We start from the raw sequence: 20,301 nt of genomic DNA, 5'->3' as shown, positions 1-20,301 counted from the left end.
TTTTGCCTGTTTATGTTTCATGGCAAAATTCAAATTATACTTAAATATGAAGACAAATTCCTGTAATGTATGGAAGAAACAGATATATTAGGAAGCAAGTAGGGCGATGCAGAGGACAGTGACAGGAGTCCCACTATAAAGGAACTATTTAATGGCAACTGGGGCACAGAACCTGGAAACAAGTCAATTACATCTCTGAGTGTTATTGTGATAAGCAATAAGTTTCATAAAGAAATTTTTGTTGCTAGTTCAGGGTATTCACCAAGCCTAACTCCAAGAACGGACGAATTACTAGCAGTATTTTTTACATTCAGTCATCCTCACGCAGGGAGGTGACCAGTCTAACAAGACATGTGTTTTATATTATCTTACCCTTAGATAACTGTTAGCTGAAGGAGGATATCCCCGTCAGCGTGGTCCTGAATGTAGCTATTTTGTCACTGACTTTCCTATGATTTGATCACCATTCTGCAATTAGCAACAACATAACAGTCGAAGTTATATGATAGATAACATTATAATCTCTTCTGTTCCTTTTTCACCGAGGGACATCACCTTGCAAATAATACAGATAATTGTGGTTCCTTATAAACTGAATGGTAGTTGAGTACCTAAGAATCATAACTACGGAAATCACTGAAACAGTTCAAAAACTTTATTAAAAAAAAAAAAAAATCACCTCTGACAGCTGCTTTTCTTGCTTCCGGAGAGATGTAAGCTGTTGCTGAATGTCAGAGAACTGTTTACTGTGTTGATCTCCCAACTGCCGTGCCTCTTCTAATGCTTGCAAACCTTCTTCTCTTATAACAGCAGCGGCCTGCAATATGTTGACAGAAACAGAAAATATACAACAAAGTACAAAACATTTGTTACTGTTGGATTACATAATATTATATAATCTGTGGAAAAACTGTTGACAGTAATTCATATCCTTGATACTTCACTTACTATATTTCTGTCTTTGTCTTTTGTGTAACTTACAGCAAATTCATTTTTTACACAGAAAGCTCAACATCTTCATTGACAGTGAAATGGATATTGTGAACTACATGAAGATATGTTTTCACTGGGTGCTGCAGCAAACTCTCAGACAGCCCTCCACTGACTATTCCCACATCCCTGTGGGAGAACCAACAGATGGAGTCTTCTCATCCTAAGATCTGAGCGACCTATGCTTCCTTTCTGGCTTGTCCCACCTATCCCCCTTTTGTCCTCGGCAAAGGAACTATTAACTCCAACAGCTAGAACAGCGTATGTTCTTTTACATGTTTTTATCAACAGAACTGACCTCCTAAGGCTAAATTTCTGATAATATGCTCTATCAGAAAATTCAGCTTCAAATAAGCCTTTTCTCCAAATCTATCTTCTGCTGAACACCATCTCCATTCAGTGCGCAGTTATCTATATTTATATTCCAAAATTTTAAAATGCTATAATACTAATATGTGAATTTATCCAAAAACACAAATGAGGTACTCACAAAATCATTACAATGGCACATAATATATGTACAAGGTGTACAATTTTGCTTCCGTTGTCTGCCGATAGGTGGCAACAACGGTAAGTAGTGGCCGAAAGAAAGGCAGTTAGCATGGACCTCAGTAAGCATAACGTCATTCACACATAAGTAGATTTGCGTCTGCATCATAAAGTTGTTCTTGATTGAAAATGTCATTTTATGAGCCTAATTCTCGTCATTTGCGGGAGTGTTACTGTTTTGTTTCAGTATGAAGAAAATAGCGGTTTAGTCTCATCAAATGCTATCAAGTACATATGGTAAGGATGCTATTAGTGAAAGACTGTGTCGTGAGTGGTTTCATGCTTCAAGAAAGGTGATTTTAACATTGTAGACTGGCACAGTGGAGGAGAGAGTGTTTACCGAAGATGCAGAACTGGAGACATTGCTGAGTGAAGACTCACGCCAAACTCAAAAATAAGTGGCACAATTAGTGGGAGTGAAACAGCAAGCTATTTCAAAACATGTCAAGACTACGGGCATGATTCACAAAGAAGGAACTTGGGTCCTGTGTGAACTGAAACCAAGAGACATTGAACGGTGTTTGTGAACAGTTGCTTCAAAGGCAAAAAAGGAAGGGATTTCTGCATTGCATTGTAACTGAGTTGATTACGATAATTCTAAACGCAAAAAATCATGCGGATATCCCGGCCATGCTTCCACGTTGATGGCCAAACCAAATATTCACGGCTCCAAAATCATGCTCTGCATTTGGTGGGACCAACTTGGTGTCATGTCCTATGAGGTGTTAAAACCAAGTGAAACAATCACAGGTGCTTGTTATCGAATGCAATTAATTAGTTTGAGCAGAGCATTAAAAGACAAATGGCCGCAATACAGTGAGAGGCACAATAAAGTGATTTTGCAGCACAACAATGCTCGACCCCACGTTGTAAAAAGAGGTCAAAACGTACTTGGAAATGTTAAAATGGGAAGTCCTACCACACCTGCCGTATTCTCCAAACATTGCTCCCTCTGACTATCACCTATTTAGATAAATGATGCATGGTCTGGCTGACCAACACTTCCGATCTCATGAAGAAGTCACAAATTGGACATATTCGTGGATCGCTTCAAAAGATGAACAATTTTTTCGATGTGGGATTCATGCACTGCCCGAAAGATGAGAGAAAGTAGTGGCCAGCGATGGAAAATACTCTGAACATGTGTAACCAATTTGTTTCATTAAAGCCTCAAATGTTGGGGGGAAAACGGCAGAAGCAAAGTTGTACACCTGGTATATACATATTTTAGTCATCATATAACCAAGTCTATGCCCACCAAAGACAAGGAAATGCAACAGTCAAAAACAGCAGAGAGAGAGAGAGAGAGAGAGAGAGAGAGAGAGAGAGAGAGAGAGAGAGAGAGAGAGAGAGAGAGAGTGGAGGGGGGAAGAGAGGGACAGGAAGATAAGAGTGAACTACATCCAATAGGACTAGGATTGGTAGACCACTGTGTGTTTCAAACAGCCTCTAAGCTGATGACCAATATACTGTTTTTCTTACACATACATAACATAATACAAATTCCGGGTGTTACATTTATATAGCGAGCGCCTGCCCGGGGTATTGCAGTCCGGCCACAGAAGCCGCACATGCCGGTCGAAGGGGTCCCGTGGGACTGCACTATGCCTCCCCCTTTATTGTAGGTTTTAGCCTGAAGGCCATACAGACATATGCGCCTTGTCGGCCAGTGTGATTCGAGCAGTGAAACAGGCATCATGAGTGTAACAGTGAAGTTTGTGAACACAACAACGGCGAGAGTGAATTATTCAATTCCACTATGAGTGAGTATTTATGATTTGTATGTGCACACCAAGTCTGCACGTACTGTTTGGAGATTGTTTGAACAGAAGTGTCCTGGTGTTAAAGTTCTGAGTTGTGGTGCAGTTCACAAATTAGTGAATAATTTCGTGAAACAGGAAGTGTTCAAGAAAAGAAGTGTAAACGACAACATTCAGTACTCACAGAAACTCGTCTTGACATGGCATACCACCTGGAAAATTGTCCTAAAAAGTCTCTTAGATGTCTTTCACAGTAAACACAAATACCATGCACCTCTGTATAAAGAGGTGCTAAGCTGCTTGGACTAAGGTCCTATAAAGTATCAGTAGTACAAGAACTTCAACCAGGTGATCCTGCGACAGGGTTAAGTTTTGTGAATGGGTTTTAAAACAAGTGCATGATGGTGAAATGGATCCTTACCTCATTCTGTTTCCAGATAAGGCTTGGTTCCATTTACACGGGTCCATTAATTCCCAAAATTGTCAACATTGGAGCACAGACAGGCCTGTTGTGCTTCACGAGGAACCTCTTCATGATCAGAAAATAGGGGTGTGGTGCACAATTAGTGGTGACAGACTAATAGGCCAAATTTTTTTTAATGACAGTTACAAGTGAAAGATATATGCAAAACATTTTGTGACCGTTTTTTAATGAACTGAGTGAAAGAGAATGAAGTTTCGCATTTCTTCAACAGGATTCAGCAAGAGCCCATATGAACAATATTTCTTTGCAAGGAATTCATGGTGTGTTCGATGAAAGAGTGGTTAGTAAAAATATCTGGCCCAGTTAGAAGTCCTGATTTAACTCTGTGTGATTTTTATTTGTGGGATGCACTTAAGGACAAAGTGCACACAACAAATCCTGAATCAATTAATTCAATATCTCTGAGAAAATTGCATCGTGTGATTAATAATTTCTTGAGTAGATGTCAGAAATGTGTGGAAAATAATGCAGGCAGTTCCAGCGTCTCCTTGTGTGACATAGATGAGTAAAAAATAATTTGCTTATATTTTAAATGTAGTCATGTCATACCACAGCAGTAGACATGTGACAGGGCATCTGATTTCCAGGAAACAGAGCACTCGTTACCCGGCATCTACTGTGCAGCACAGACGGTCATCAGATAAATGGAACACCTTATACTTCATACTGGGAAGAGCTACCACTCATACGCCAGCCAAAATTTCAATTTTATGTGAGGGACAACAGTTAGAACTAAATTCTGAAAGAAAAACAGTCTATAATGTTTGAAGACAGCATTAGTAGTATGCTGCTTGACACTCTCACATTGATTAAATATCTAGGAATAACGTTGTAAAGCAATATGAAATGGAACAAGAATGTACAGTTTGTAGTAGGGAAGGTGAATGGTCAACTTTGGTTTATTGGGAGAATCTTGGGAAAGTGTGGGTCACCTGTAAAGGAAACTGCATATAGAACACTTCTCTAACCCATTCTTGACTACAGCACAAGTGATTAGTGTCCACACCAGACTGGATTGTTGTTGTTGTTGTTGTTGTTGTTGTTGTGGTGGTCTTCAGTCCGGAGACTGGTTTGATGCAGCTCTCCATGCTACTCTATCCTGTGCAAGCTGCTTCATCTCCCAGTACCTACTGCAACCTACATCCTTCTGTATTTGTTTAGTGTATTCATCTCTTGGTCGCCCTCTACAATTTTTACCCTCCAAGCTGCCCTCCAGTGCTAAATTTGTGATCCCTTGATGCCTCAGAACATTTCCTACCAACCGATCCATTCTTCTAGTCAAGTTGTGCCACAAACTCCTCTACTCCCCAATTCTGTTCAATACCTCCTCATTAGTTATGTGATCTACCCATCTAATCTTCAGCATTCTTCTGTAGCACCACATTTCGAAAGCTTCTATTTTCTTCTTGTCCAAACTAGTTATCGTCCATGTTTCACTTCCAATCATGGCTACACTCCATACAAACACTTTTAGAAAAGACTTCCTGACACTTAAATCTATACTCAATGTTAACAAATTTCTCTTCTTCAGAAACATTTTCCTTGCCATTGCCAGTCTACATTTTATATCTTCTCTGCTTCGACCATCATCAGTTATTTTGCTCCCCAAATAGCAAAACTCGTTTACTACTTTAAGTGTCTCATTTCCTAATCCTATTCCCGCAGCATCACCTGACTTAATTTGACTACATTCCATTATCCTCATTTTGCCTTTGTTTATGTTCATCTTACATCCTTGTTTCAAGACACTGTCCGTTCCCAGGTTGGATTAAAGTAAGAGATTGAAGCAAGAGTCTAATAACAGTTGTCCCTTACATGACAAAGCAAAATCTGGAGAAAAATCTGTTGATGCTGGCTATACAACATCATGATGCTGGAGTAGAAGTTGATGCACCAAAAAACAAAATCCACATAAACACGTGTTATAATTCAATTAAGAGAAAAGTGGGAACCATAGACCAAATGGCTAGGACATATTATAGAAAAATAGTCATGGGGAGATGTTCTATAGCCTACTTGATATAGCTGCACTAAACTCATGCAAAGGTGTTCAAGATGAATGTGCCTAAATAGAATGAAGAGGAATAAAACACCACAAAATGAATTAGGCCTTGAACTTTTGAAACTGTATGTAGAAGAGTGATCCAAGGACTTCAAAGGACATTTATGCTATGGGAGACATCCTAAGACCCGACTAAGAAAGAAAAATACAGGGTGTCCAAAAAGTCTTTCCCTTATTACACAAATTGATAACTCAGGCTAGAAGTAAGATACAAATATAAAACTGGTGTCTAATTGTTAACAAACTATTAAAGTTTTTTTCACACATCAGTAAACTTCTACTTCCATTGTTGCCCAATGACAGTACATGTCGATATGACTTTGTGGTCGAAATGCTATCACGTATTGAGGACATGATGGTTATCTCAGACGAACTGCCTTTTCTGGCAAAGTGACCTTTTTTGTCAGTGGAGTAGTGAATCGCCATAATGTGCACATTTGGGGTTCACAACCTGCTGGCAAGGTCATGGAGTGCACCAGAGGCAGTCCAAAGGTGAATGTTTGGTGCACGCTATTGCAAGGTCGAATTATAGAGCCATTCTTCTTCGCTGAGGCTACCATCACATCTGCAGTGTATCTGGACATGTTTCAACTGTATGCTGTTCCTCAGCTGCTTCAGTATCACCCCGATGTCTTGTTTAAGCAAGACGGTGCACCGCCTCATTGGGGTTTGGATGTCAATGCCTATCTCGATACGACCTTTCCTGTGCGATGGATTGGTCGTGATGGGCCAACAGTTTGGCCTCCACGCTCTCCTGACATAACCCTATTAGACTTCTTTTTATGGGGTTATGTCAAGGATGAGGTCTACCGAACACGTGTACCAGATCTTGAAACCCTGCGGCAACAGATAACCACAGTCATTGAATCGATCCCTCCAGTGATGTTGGCTAATGTGTGGACGGAAATTGAATATCGCCTACATGTGCTACGTGCTACCAAGGGTGCTCATGTGGGCATTTACTGATATGTGAAAAAAACTTTGATAGTTTGAACACAATTAGACACCAGTTTCATATTTGTCTCTTACTTCTAGCCTGAATTATCAATTTATGTAATCAGGGAAAGACTTTTTGGACAGCCTGTGTTACAAATGCCTGAAGAATACAACCAACCAGAGAGTCAGGGACAACATCACAAGAACCAAGTTAACATGTGGAAACTGTGGTCACCAGCTGTGTAAGTATCACACAGAATTAACAATTTTGTGAGCAAGGGGTAAATGTCATCTGAAAATGACAGTATTCTTTTTACTTATGAGTTTTCCTTGAAATTTTTCAATATACCATAAATTATATTTGTGCAAGCATTTTTATTTCTGTTTTTGAAACTTTTTGTCAGGAGTAAAAAATTAGTATTTGATTATTAGATAAAAAGAGTGTACATAAATTTAGGACAGCCTATATATTCAAGTACAGACTTCAAGTTTCTAGTTCCGACAAACTTTCATTAACCAATTATTGACCACTGTTGCTTGATATTTTACCAGAAAAAAATAACTTACACATTTCTGGGTACCCTTTATGTTCCAAACAGTTCATTGTAGTTGTAATCTCACTGAGCACTTTTGAATTTATCTCTCATGGAATTCACAATCACTTAAAAATAAATACATATTTCATGATTTACAGCCTATTGTAAATGGGCAAATTTTTACCTTGGTTGGTGCTCCATATAACATAAAATAACTTGGTGCTGCTAGGGTTAATAGGAGGACAAAGCAGGCCTGGTAGATAGGGCAAGAAAGGACGCGGACAGGAGGCAATGCCAGAATACTCTCTCTTCTCAGAAACAGGTCACCTTGTTCTTGGTATTTTTTCTTTTTAAGCAGTGAATTCATCATATGAGGCAGAAACAAAATTAATCCATTGCTGTGCAGCAAGTCAATAGAGGTACAGTGACAGCTATTAAGACAGTGTCGACCGATGTGTGTGCGTGTCACTGTCGAGGAAGGCTCCAAATACCTGGCACTTGCGGGACAATAACAATAATGCTTTTATATTGTTCGAGTAAGGAGGAAAAAATACTAATAATGCAAATCAACAGAAAACTCAAGATGGAGTAATTTTCTGGATTTATGTCCAAAATTTAGCGCCAACAAATTCTGGCATGTAAGGCAGTTGTCTAGTCTGTCTATATGGGGTCATCATGCATCAAGCCATGATGCTTATAAAATACAGAAATTTTGCTGTCACTTGGAGTCAGTTGCCAAATATTCAAAACTACCGCAATGATTATGATGAGATTTTAGTGCAAAAGTGGAATGTAGAACGAAGAAAGGCAAGAAAGAACTATTTGGATACATAAAGGGAAATGACTGACAATAATGACTAACAGAACTAATTTTAGGATAAAATCTCTCTGCAATGATCACCAATTAGGAAAAATAGTAACTAAATAATAAGTGAAGTAGTCTCTGGATACTCAAGAATCAACAATAAACAGGAGTATATTTAAGAACATAGGAGCAGGAAAAAAACTTTTTAATTCAGTTTGTCACCATAACAGCAGCACTTGACAATAGCAACAAGATGTGTCTCGCCTCATTTGGGACACTTCTTACTCAGAAAAGTAATAACTGTGAAAGAAACAGTTCATGGAAAAAGTAATATTAGCTGCAGGTCTCAACAGTGTTAATATGATAAATTATTGTAAAGTTGCCAGGAAGTTCGAAAGTCTTGCAGAACATGAACTATCTAAAAACATCAATATGGAATATAACTGAGAAGAGAGAAATATTAAAGATAAAGAGATGTGATTAACTGGAACTATTAAATATGCAGAGACAGGCAATTTAACTACACTAGACTCTTGCTAATCCGGCCCTCAGTAGTGCAGCCTCTCAGTAATCTGGCACACATTCAAAAACAAGTGTACAATGAATTATCATGTGCAACAATACCTAGTTAAACAATGCTTTATATACTGTATTTGAAATTGTAGCTTTCTTTGCAGTTCGGAATCATGTCTTATAAAAGGAAACATGTTACGCTGGACCTCAAGCATTGAAATTTTAAATTGAAGTTCTTCACAGAAAGGCATTGCTACCGAGTTCAATGTTGGATGAGCAAATATTTATGATATCAAAAAGAAAGATGATGTTATTCGACGGTACTCAACACAAATGGATAGTGAGTTGGGTAAACGGAAGGTTATGCGAAAGAGTGAGAATGAAGAACTGGTCGTAACTGTTTGTAGATGGTCCGTACAACAAAGCAGTAAAGGAATTCCAGTCAAAAGGAAAAATCAGCTGCATTTAACAAACAACTGGCAATAGTAACTTGTTTGCAGCGAGCGAAGGTTGACTAACAAACTGGAAAAAAGACATGGCATTCGGCAGCTGACCGTCACCAAGGAAAGTTGCTCAGCTAACGATAAGGATGCTGATGAGTTTGTAAGCAAGATACGGAAGATAATAGAGGAAGAAGATTTAACTGCTGATGCCTTGTATAATGCTGATGAAACAGGACTCTTTTACGAGATGTTTCCTTCAAAAACATTAGCTGCCAACAACGAGAAGGAAGCTTGTGGTTATAAGCAACAGAAATGACGCGTAACATTAATGGTGTGTTGTAATGCAAATGGGAGTCATAAACTACTGCTTATGGTGATTGGAAAATCGTAACATCCACGTTGTTTTCAACACACTGACATAAATACTCTGCCAGTGGAGTACTGCACTCAGAAGAAAGCGTGGATGGACAGACAAATATTCTCTCGGTGCTTCCATGAAACGTTTGTACCAGCAGTGAGAAATGAGTTAAAGAAGAAAAACCTTCCACTGAAAGTTATTCTTATAACTGGCAATGCTCCCAGTCATCCTTCAGATGCTTCTCCAAAGTCCGATGGTATAAAAGCACTCTTTCTCCCACCCAATGTGACAGCCCTAATTCAGCCCATGGACCAGGGAATTTTGGAATCAATTAAATGTCATGATCAACATTCACTTCTCGTCTCCTTTCTGAATGAAAGTGGAAACGACTCTATCGAGACTATGCTTAAAGCATGGAAAGCAATTAACATACGTGATGTTGTTTTCCAAGAAGCCGAAGCATGGGATAAAGGGGAGAGCGCTACTATAATGAAGATCTGGAGAAAATTGTGGTTATCCATTGATGCTATGTTGGATCCAGTAGTGAGGGACAGCGATGAGCCAGTCAATTCAGAATTATCAGTTACTTTGTACACTCACAAGTTCCACAACCTTCCAGGAGGAGAAGAAATTGACGATGAAGATGTTACTAAGTGGTTGAATGAGGAAAACTGTGATATGGACCAAACTTTAACAGATGAAGAAATAATCAAAAGTGTGCAAGAAAGTAATGATGAAAGTGATGAAGAAGAAGACACAGGAGCAGAGAGCATGAAGATTTCTCACACTGCTGGTGCTGAAGCTGCCGAAGTCTTCCTGGAGCACATTATGCAACATCAAGATACATGCAGTACCGATGTAATGGTTGTAAAGCGGTTGCATGATAAAGCATGCCACTGTTGTGATCATCATTGCAACAGTTAAAAATTAGGGACATGTCTCATAGTGAGTGATATGACTGTATAATTATGTACAGTATACTGTACACTCAATGGCTAAGTTTTCTTTGAAAATTGATGTACTTTTGGATTTAATAAAGTATGTCATCTGTGTTTTAAAATTGTATTCTTTGGTTTAATAAAGTACAGTACACTACATCACCTATGTTTTCAAAATAAACAAAAAACAAAATAAATGAGAAAAATAAATTTCATACACTCAATAATCCGGCACTTCCTCTAATTCAGCACCCTTATGTGCAAGGAATGGCCAGATTAGTGAGAGTCTAGTGTACAATAATTCTTAAAAAAACATGAATAATAAGAGGGTTGAGTTGTTTGGGGGAAGAGACCAAACAGTGAGGTCATCGGTCTCATCAGATTAGGGAAGGAAGTCGGCCATTCCTTTTCAAAAGGAGCCATCCCAGCATTTGCCTGGTGCGATTTAGGGAAATCACAGAAAACCTGAATCAGGATGGACGGAAGCAGGATTGCACCACCGTCCTCCCAAATGTGAGTCTGGTATGCAACAATATTAAGAGAGAAGAAATTTGGAAGAGATAGTTAACATAAAGCAAATCAAATAAATGCAGAAGGAGCTACACGGAAACCAAGTAACAATAAAGAGAGGATTTTGTGACAAATGAATAAATAAATTAAATAATTAATAAAAATAAAATACCACATGAGTGGAAAAAGATAAACTGTTTATAAGGAACAGAAGAACAGTGGTGTAACAACTGAAATTTTTAACAAATAACTTATGGGGTAATTGTTGAAATTCTAATGTACGATGAATAATATCTGAATTAACAGTAGAACATATCTGAAATAGTCAGAGAATGTGAAAAAAGTGTTGAGACAAGAAACTGTTGAGGAGAAAACACAGTTAGGTGAGAATGGGTAAAACATGAAAGCCCTCTTTTGTTAATATATTGTAGCCAGCTGTGACCACAGGAAAGATAAAATGAAATATGGATCATTTCACAAACTTAATTATTGGTTACATAACATTAGAATACACTATATAATGTGAAATTTATGGATTAAACATCAAAGCAAAAAAAATTACTGTACTTGAGAAAGAGACTCAAGCTGATGGCTTCTTCCCACCAGATCTTCTTCAAGGGCTCTTAGTCTAAGCCACTCAGCTTCCAGCTTGTGCTTCTCTTCTTGAACTTTGGCACGTTCTATTTCAGCCTCTTCACGAGCTGCTTGCACAGTAGCCATTGCTGCATCTATCTCAACTACCATCTGTCAAAATAAAAATACCTGTCAGTAACTTTTCAACAGAGAAAGTAGAGAAAAAGATTGTAGGAAGGCTGCAAATGTCATAAAGAAAATTGTGCAAAAGTAATATTAGAAATTAAAAGAAAATTTCAGTGTTATCTCATTTTGTTAAAACGCCAAAAATACAATAAAATTCAGATTGAGGTGGCAATATGAGTACAATCCTTGCTCATGTTACTGACGTGTGGTACCTCTGCACGGGATAGTGTACTGGCTTTGTGCTGAGAGACCAGGAAAAGATAAAAAAGATTGCTATCTTGTCACAGAAATGTATGGAAATGACTCAGCCTTTCGATGAAGGCATGGGCACAGAGAGTAAAAAAGCTTATTATGGGCTATTGTGTTTTCTGGTACTGTTGTTGCAGACTCAGTAACGTCTTCAAATTGTGTGTTTGTCAATGTAATTGGCAGACATTTTCTAAATAGATACTCAACATTAAATTAAATTTACAGCAGTCTTCAAAAAATGTTTGTACATATCTGTAATTTATAAATATAAATCTACATATAAATATAATAGAAAGAAACATTCCACACACACACATATCCATCCGCACATATACCAATGTATATGTGCGGATGGGTGTGTGTGTGTGTGTGTGTGTGTGTGTGTGTGTGTGTGTGTGTGTGTGTGTGTGTGTGGGCGCGCGCGCTCGCATGTGTATACCTGTCCCTTTTTCCCGCTAAGGTAAGTCTTTCCGCTCCCAGGATTGGAATGACTCCTTACCCTCTCCCTTAAAACCCACATCCTTTCATCTTTCCCTCTCCTTCCCTCTTTCCTGATGAAGCAACCGTGGATTGCGAAAGCTTGATATTTGTGTGTGTGTTTCTGTGTTTTTTATTGTGTCTATCGACCAGAGCTTTCCCGTTTGGTAAGTCACAGCATCTTGTTTTAATACATCTATATATAAATGTACATATAAACAGCAGAATATTCGCTGCCAACCGATCAGTGGTTATAATGGTATATAATAATCATCATTCCCAATGTTTGCTTTTGTCATTTAGGTAGTTTGGACATTATTTGACATTTCAACTTGAGAATGGGTATAAAGTCATAAAAATAGAATAAATTAATAGTCTAATGGCAAAAATTTCTTCCAAAATGATTGTGTATGTAGGGGGAATGCAACGAGTCTGCATTTACACTTGAAAAATTGTGTACTCGCTCTCCTTTCTATGCAGGTTTTGTCCACCTGTACCTGACAACAGACTCAAGTGAAAAGTGTGTACAAGCAGAGCCTCACAAGTCGAGTCTCTGAGCACAGGGAGATGATGAGTTCGGAGATGACATCATAGGAGTCACTGGTCAATATATGGAGCTCATTTCTGATCTCTAACTTGAGGACACTATAAAATTAAAAGGTTATAACTTATATTCAGCAGGTGAAATTCTAAGACAGCTGATAGACAAATACAGGGTCTGGCAGAACCAACTAAGCAGTTTCTATCGATTACCGCTGGCACTGTGGTGGGGGTAGGCAGTTGCATGTGGTTGGCCTTTGTTCAATTGCTCACACCATTTCTACATGGTCTGGACCAATGCACATCGTGGTTTTGCTGCTCATGTGTTTTACGAAAACAATGGATCTGTGATCGCTATACAATGAGCTTTCTGGCGACAGTTCAACATTCCACACAACAATGCTGTTCCCAATTCAAACACAATTTGCTGCTAGGTTCAGTAGTTGGAGGAAACTGGTAGCACACTAAGAATAGATACACATGGATGACGCAGATCCATCAGAATATCAGAAAATTTGCAGCGGGGGAGAACCACAGTTCAACAGTCGCTGTAATGTTCTGCTCGACGACATGCTGTTGCATTGGGGACTTCAGACCGCAGTTTGAGAAGGATTCTGCAATGCAATTTGAAGTTCCATCCTTTCAAAATAATGATTGTTCAAGAATTACACCCAGCAGATTATGCCAACTGCCAAAACCTGTGTGAGCAAATGCTTGCTCAGATCCCTCCAAATGCAGCTTTCTTCAGTAGTGACGAGACACATTTTCATCTTAGTGGGTGCGCGAATAAGCAAAACTTTCACTACTGGGCTGAAAACAACCCCCGAATTATTAATGAAAGATTGCAACATTCTCCTAAAGTGGCAGTGTGGTGTTCCATATCACAATTTGGCATGGTAGGCCCTTACTTTTTTGAGGAGGAAGGAGTAACCATGACAGGTAGTTCCACACTTCAATATTGCAAAATTTTCTGCAACCCAGAATGGACGAGATTGTTTAAGCACGTGGACTGGGGGACTTGTGGTTCCAACAGGATGCAGGATGCAGCAACTGCTCACACATCTTGAACTCACCTGATGTTTTGAGAGAAATGTTTGTGGGATGCCTCGCCTCTTTGAGGGCTGATGTTGGGTGACCTGCACGGTCACCAGATTTAAGCATTTGTAACTACTTTCTTTGTGGATACCTGAAGGAAAAGATTTTCAAAAGCTGCCCTCACACCCTACCAGAGTTAAAAGAGCGGATTATTGACGAAGTGAATGCCGTACCCTGTGATATGTGTGCAATAGCTGCTCGAAACTTCAGGGAATGCCTACAACAATGTCCTGATGCTGATGGCCATCATCTTGAGGACATTATTTTGAAACCTAAATGAATATAAAATGGTATATTGTACTAATTTACAAAATAAAAACTTTTTTTTCTCTATACATCCAGATTTACTTTTTATTGCTCCTTAAAACTGCTTAGTCAGTTTTGCAGCACCCCCTATGACAATAGAAAAGTTATCCTAGCTTTTGGAGCTGTTTGTTTCTTCCTCATGGAGGAAGGAGAAATAAATAGGAGAAGATTAGAAAGGAGGAGTAGAACACTCAGATCCCATGGTGGGAGTCATCCACCTGCTGTGAGGATCATGGGAGACAAAGACGAAAGAGGAAGTGTTAGAGATAGTACAGTGGAAACCACTGTGTCAGTTTCAGTCCAGAAATGATAGAAGGATGGGGTGAGAAGTAAACAAGGATGCAGAAAAAGAGAAACGATAAGTCAAATGAATACTGCAGTTAAGAACTTCATGGACATGAATGTAAAAAAGGAAAAAATAACAGAAAATAGGCTACCCCCAATTTTTCCCTGAAGCATGAACTGGCAGTTACATTTTAAATTACTGTTCCAGCAGTATAAAAATGAAGAACCACAAACCTTCTCTCGATCCATTTCCCGTGTTCTGTTAAGACGAGCCAATGTTTCAATGCGCGACTTCTCAGCAGCAAGTTTTAGGTGTTCTTCTTTTATTTGTTGCAGATGTTGTTGGCGTTCCTCAGCTAGTGACTGCTTCAGGTGCTGTAATTATACAAAATATTACTGAAGCTATGCTCGGATGATACAACCTTATCACAACTAATTACAAGAGGAAGAATTCCATTGCAGGAACTCATTTACAAAATAAAACTTTACTGAAATACAGAGAAAAATACGCTGTATTTACTAATCACAAAGAACGTTAGCTTTTGGAAAAAGGGGTCCTTACACATGAAAAGAGAAAGGGAAGCATTGATAGGCTGCATAACACAGTTACCGAGGAGCTGAAGTCAATAGAGGCACAGGAGGGCAGGATGAGAGGGAGATTGGCTATGAACTGTTTACAAAAAAAGCAAGTTTTGAAACAATGAGAAGTGTAAAGTGGCAATGAACCATTAAATGAAAAGAACAGTCTAAAGTTACAGGTCCAAGTAAGACAAAGTGATGGGAATAAAGGAGAGAGTAAACAACAAGCACAAAATAAAGGGAAGAAGGTAAACAAGATGGGGTGCAATGTGGACACTTTAACATGGCAGTTGGAGTTGAGCTTCTGCAAAAGTAGAACCAATAGTGACAACAATTGCCAATCTTTTTTATGGTAGCGGGAGTTGGACTCACACATCCTGATAGACCTAAAGTAGTTTCTTCACTTGGTCCAAAATAAGAAAAGGAAGCAATGAGAAACTCACAACATAAAGCAAAACAGAACAGACAGAGCATTTGGTAATGACAGCTGCAATTGCTTACTGAGGTTGACAGTGCTGTACATGAAGTTGTACATGTTAAACTCCACTGGTATCTTCTGCAACCAGAGTTCAAATCCTCCCCCAAAGTTGTGAAGTACTAGTGGTGCCGGGAGGAGAATCACAACTGCTGGATTTCTGAAGGAAGCACTGTTCTCGATTACCATACTGCAAAGGGCCTTTTATCACCCTATTGTACACAAGGACATTATTTTAAAAAACTCCACAAGATTTCAGTTGGAAAAACACAAAATCCTATGACAATGAATGCCAATCACTTCATTACCCCATATCATACGAACTGTTATCTTTATATAGTCCACCCCTGGTAGCTGAGTGGTCAGCACGACAGACTGCCAATCCTAAGGACCCGGGTTCAATTCCCGGCTGGGTTGGAGATTTTCTCCACTCAGGGACTGGGTGTTGTGTTGTCATCATCATCATCATCATTTCATCCCCATCAACGCGCAAGTCGCCGAAGTGGTGTCAAATCAGAAGACTTGCACCAGGCGAGCAGTCTACCCGACGGGAGGCCCTCGTCACATGTCATTATTATTATTATCTTTATATAGGGTAAAAAATTAATTTTACTTGTTCCTTAATGAGCAAGACACTAGTCAGACAAGGTGCCAAATGAAACTTCCTGGAAGATTAAAACTTTGTGCCTTCCATGGGCAAGTGCTCTACCAACTGAGCTACCCCAGCACGACTCACGACCCATCCCCACAGCTTTAAATCCACCAGTACCTCGCCTCCTACCTTCCAAACTTCACAGAAGCTCTCCTGCGAACCTTGCATAACAAGCACTCCTGGAAGAAAGGATATTGTGGAGACATGGCTTAGCCACAGTCTGGGGGATGTTTCCAGGATGAGATTTTAACTCTGCAGCGTTGGTACGTGGTACTGGCAGATTTAAAGCTGTGGGGACGGGTCATGAGTCATGCTTGGGTTGCTCAGTTGGCAGAGCACTTTCCTGTGAACGGCAAAGGTCCCGAGTTCGAGTCTCAGTCTGACACACAGTTTTAATCTGCCAGGATGTTTCATGTCAGTGCACACTTTGCAGCAGAGTCTCATCCTGTAAGGTACCAAATGTTTGTGACATCTTTTTTGTAACAATGCAGGTGTGTTAAAACCACTTTTATGATGCCAAACAGTTTGAAAAATATGAAAGCACTACCAATTTTCAACCCACAACTAAGAGAGAACTTGGAGAAAAACAGCATTTTCTACATATTTTGAGACAAGTCCAAAAGAATTAGAAAGAATCCACAGTACTAAAACTATATCCTGAGACACATACTGTGTCAATCAAAGAAAAAATGAAAATGTTTTTTAAATTTTATTTCACCCCCCCCCCCCCCCCCCCCTTTCCCCAAGGTAGCGAAACTAGGGATGTATACATATAATTTTGGTTTTGTGTGTGTGTGTGTGTGTGTGTGTGTGTGTGTGTGTGTGTGTGTGTCAAAAAGCCAGATATCAATTTTCATAGATTTAGGTTTAATGTATTCATAATTAATGAAAATATATACCAACTAAATGATGTAGGGATCAGTTGAGAAAAGATTTTTTTTAAGTTCCACCACTAAGGGATGAAATAGTAGATGAAAGGTTTTTTGAAAATATTCGTAATTAAGGCAATTGTGAAGCTGGATGTACAAAAATTAGTATTTAGTTTCTCAATCACAAATAAAGAAATACCTGTTTCAGGATTTTTGGAGATTTAATCCCTATGGTGTTGAAACAGTGCGTAAAGTGTTTTAAATAAATCATTATTATAGAATTACTAAAGTATTTTTAAAGCTACCTCTTTGAAAATTGGTATTTGAATTCTTGGTTACAAACAGAGAAATATGTATTTAACCTTTTTTGGAAATCCAACCCTTATGGGGGTGAAATGTTTTATGGAAATATTTTGTTATGTAAGCATTTTTGAAGCTAAATCTATGAAAAATTGAATTTGGGTTGAAAGGAAGTGTTTCATTGCAGTTTTTTTTAATTTGACCTCAAAGAATGTGAAATATGGGGTGAAAATTTTTAAGAAAATATTTCGTTATATTAAAAAGAACTTAAATTTATATTTATGAAAATTGGCACATCACTTCTCAATTACATATAAAGAAATAGCACGACAAGAAGGCAAAGCCACAATTAAACAAAATCTTGGACTCCAGCTAACAGAACTGATTTTTTTTTTTTTTTTGTGGTAAGAAATACGTTTGGAAAGACTATGCTTCTATAGCCCTAATTAGCGTGAAAAGTTCAGAATAACATAAAAACAGAATTAAAGGAAAACTAAAAAGATCTGTGGATCTGTGTGAACCACACAATCTACGCAAGCAAAGCAGCGGGTGCTAAACTCATTATACATGTACATGTATCAGACTATTGTAAAGTAAAAACATATGCATTCACAATGTAATTTACCATGTACTTACAAATGTATACTGTTGTATCTTGTATTGCTCTGCACAACAATGAAAGGATGGATGAATAAAATGTTACTTTTGTGACATTCTGCCAACCTAAACTATAGTCACAATTTGTAATACATAGACAAGCCAAAATAAACCCAAAGGCTACCTAAATGAAGAGAGGTTTTTGACAGATCATTATAGCTGTTAATTTTAAGTGTAGTGAAACTTACAGCTTTTGTTAAATTGCTCCAGTGTACACCTGTGAAACCATGTTCAAAAATATGCACAGTAATGTTGTTATTAACAGTATGAATTCTGAGTTAGAGATCCCTGAAGTTTTGGTCTTTTGACCACAAAACTACCAAAGAGAGAGAGGGAGGAACAGAGAAGGAGGAACACAGAGAGAGGGAGGAACAGAGAAGGAGGAACAGAGAGGGAGGGAGGGACAGAAACGGAGGGAGGGGGGGAGAGAGAGAGAGGGAGAGAGAGAGAGAGAGAGAGAGAGAGAGAGAGAGAGAGAGAGAGAGAGAGAGTGAGTGTGTGTGTGTGTGTGTGTGTGTGAAGGGATGATGACTTTGTAAAGAGACTTGGACCCCACTCAGTAAAATACAATTTACAAAAACTTGCACTGCATGTTTCAACTTTAAAATGAAACTCAGTCTACTTTCAATTTCTTATAACTGCCGTTACCAATAACTGTCAACCATTTTATCAGAAAATGCTAAAAAATATTCAGACATCTTTGAAATTAATGACAGTTTTCTATTTTCCTATTTTTAATTTGCTCCTATAACCATTCATGCATCACAGAATGTAAACATATAAATTATGTTTCATATTACTCTACAGTTTTTCCCCCAATTATTTGGTAAGAAATGTTTGTACCTGTTCATGACCATTAATTTACTCTGAAATTTAAGAATTCTTTTTTTTTCCTGACTTTAGGTGTCGTTTAATTTCTGTTTCATTTGTGTATTGTCTTTTAATTTTTAGAGTTCCTTATGTCAATCTGTAAAAATGAAACCAATATAGGATCACTTTATTGTCCATTTATCTGTCTGTCTGACTGTTAAAAATCCCTTTTCTCAAGAATGGGTACACAAACAAAATTAAAATTTATGTCACATATTAAGGTCTATGGCCCGTTGACAGTGTAAGAAACTGAACCTTCTAAGTCATTGCAATCAAAAGATTGTAAATAAAACAGAAAGAAACTACCACATGGGAAAAATATATTAAAAACAAAGATTCCAAGACTTACCAAGCGGGAAAGCGCCGGTAGATAGTCACAATGAATAAAACACACAAACACACACACAGAATTTAAACACACACACAGAATTTGAGCTTTCGCAACTGGCGGCTGCTTCGTCAGGAAAGAGGGAAGGAAAAGGAAAGATGAAAGGATGTGGGTTTTAAGGGAGAGGGTAAGGAGTCATTCCAATCCCGGGAGCGGAAAGACTTACCTTAGGGGGAAAAAAGGATAGGTATATCCTCGCACACACACACACACACACACACACACACACACACACACACACACACACACACACACACACACACACACATATCCATCCATACATACACAGACACCAATCAAAAGATTGGCCATTTATGTCAAATATTTTGTACTCACAATCTCAGTCATCAGAACCAATAGGACACTTCTCTCGTTGACCTATAATCATGATATTTTATTCACAGTAGAAGCAAATGAAAAAAAATCCAAAAATTGTTAATTTGTAATTACATCACATGAAACAATTTTTTGTCATGTCTGACTGCCTGTCTGTCTGTTTTGTTAAGACCCATTTTTCTCTGGAATGGGTAGAAGTATATCTTACCTCCGTTGGTATCGATAACAGGCAAAAATCATCAAGCTTTGATCCCTGTGATGGATGAACTATCTGTACACATAATTAAGTATGTACAGAATCCTTGGTGTATGAGTCCTAATCGCATTTATCTGAATTTTTTCCTTTAGTGTCATCATCATAATCATCAGACATTTTATGTCCATTGCAGAACTAAGGCCCTCTCTGATCTTTTATATTAATTATGATCTTCAACAACACACATCCATGTTGCTTCTGTACGTTTTCTAATGTCATTTGTCCAACTTTCTTATCTCATGGAATCAGACCAAAAACTTCATAGGGCCACTAGTTTGACCCTCATTCTTCTGTTCCACTGTCACTCCTAGTATATCATAACAC

At 38.4% G+C, this 20,301-nt stretch overlaps 1 protein-coding gene across 3 annotated transcripts in view; it reads right to left on the bottom strand.

The window, feature by feature from the left end:
* Nucleotides 1–20,301, bottom strand: part of LOC126356197 (fas-binding factor 1) — a 111,426-nt gene that overhangs the window by 8,966 nt on the left and 82,159 nt on the right. For all 3 annotated transcript variants that reach the window (XM_050006983.1, XM_050006984.1, XM_050006985.1), the window contains 3 exons: nt 14,830–14,970; nt 11,452–11,628; nt 680–817 (listed from right to left, as the gene is read on the bottom strand). In XM_050006983.1, coding sequence (XP_049862940.1) covers nt 680–817; nt 11,452–11,628; nt 14,830–14,970 — 456 coding nt within the window. The remainder of the gene's footprint in view (nt 1–679; nt 818–11,451; nt 11,629–14,829; nt 14,971–20,301) is intronic.

Source organism: Schistocerca gregaria, chromosome 3, assembly GCF_023897955.1.
Source record: "Schistocerca gregaria isolate iqSchGreg1 chromosome 3, iqSchGreg1.2, whole genome shotgun sequence".
NCBI lineage: Eukaryota > Metazoa > Arthropoda > Insecta > Orthoptera > Acrididae > Schistocerca > Schistocerca gregaria.
The sequence above is the reverse complement of the archived record's forward strand: the minus strand, read 5'-3'. Positions and strand labels throughout refer to the sequence as shown.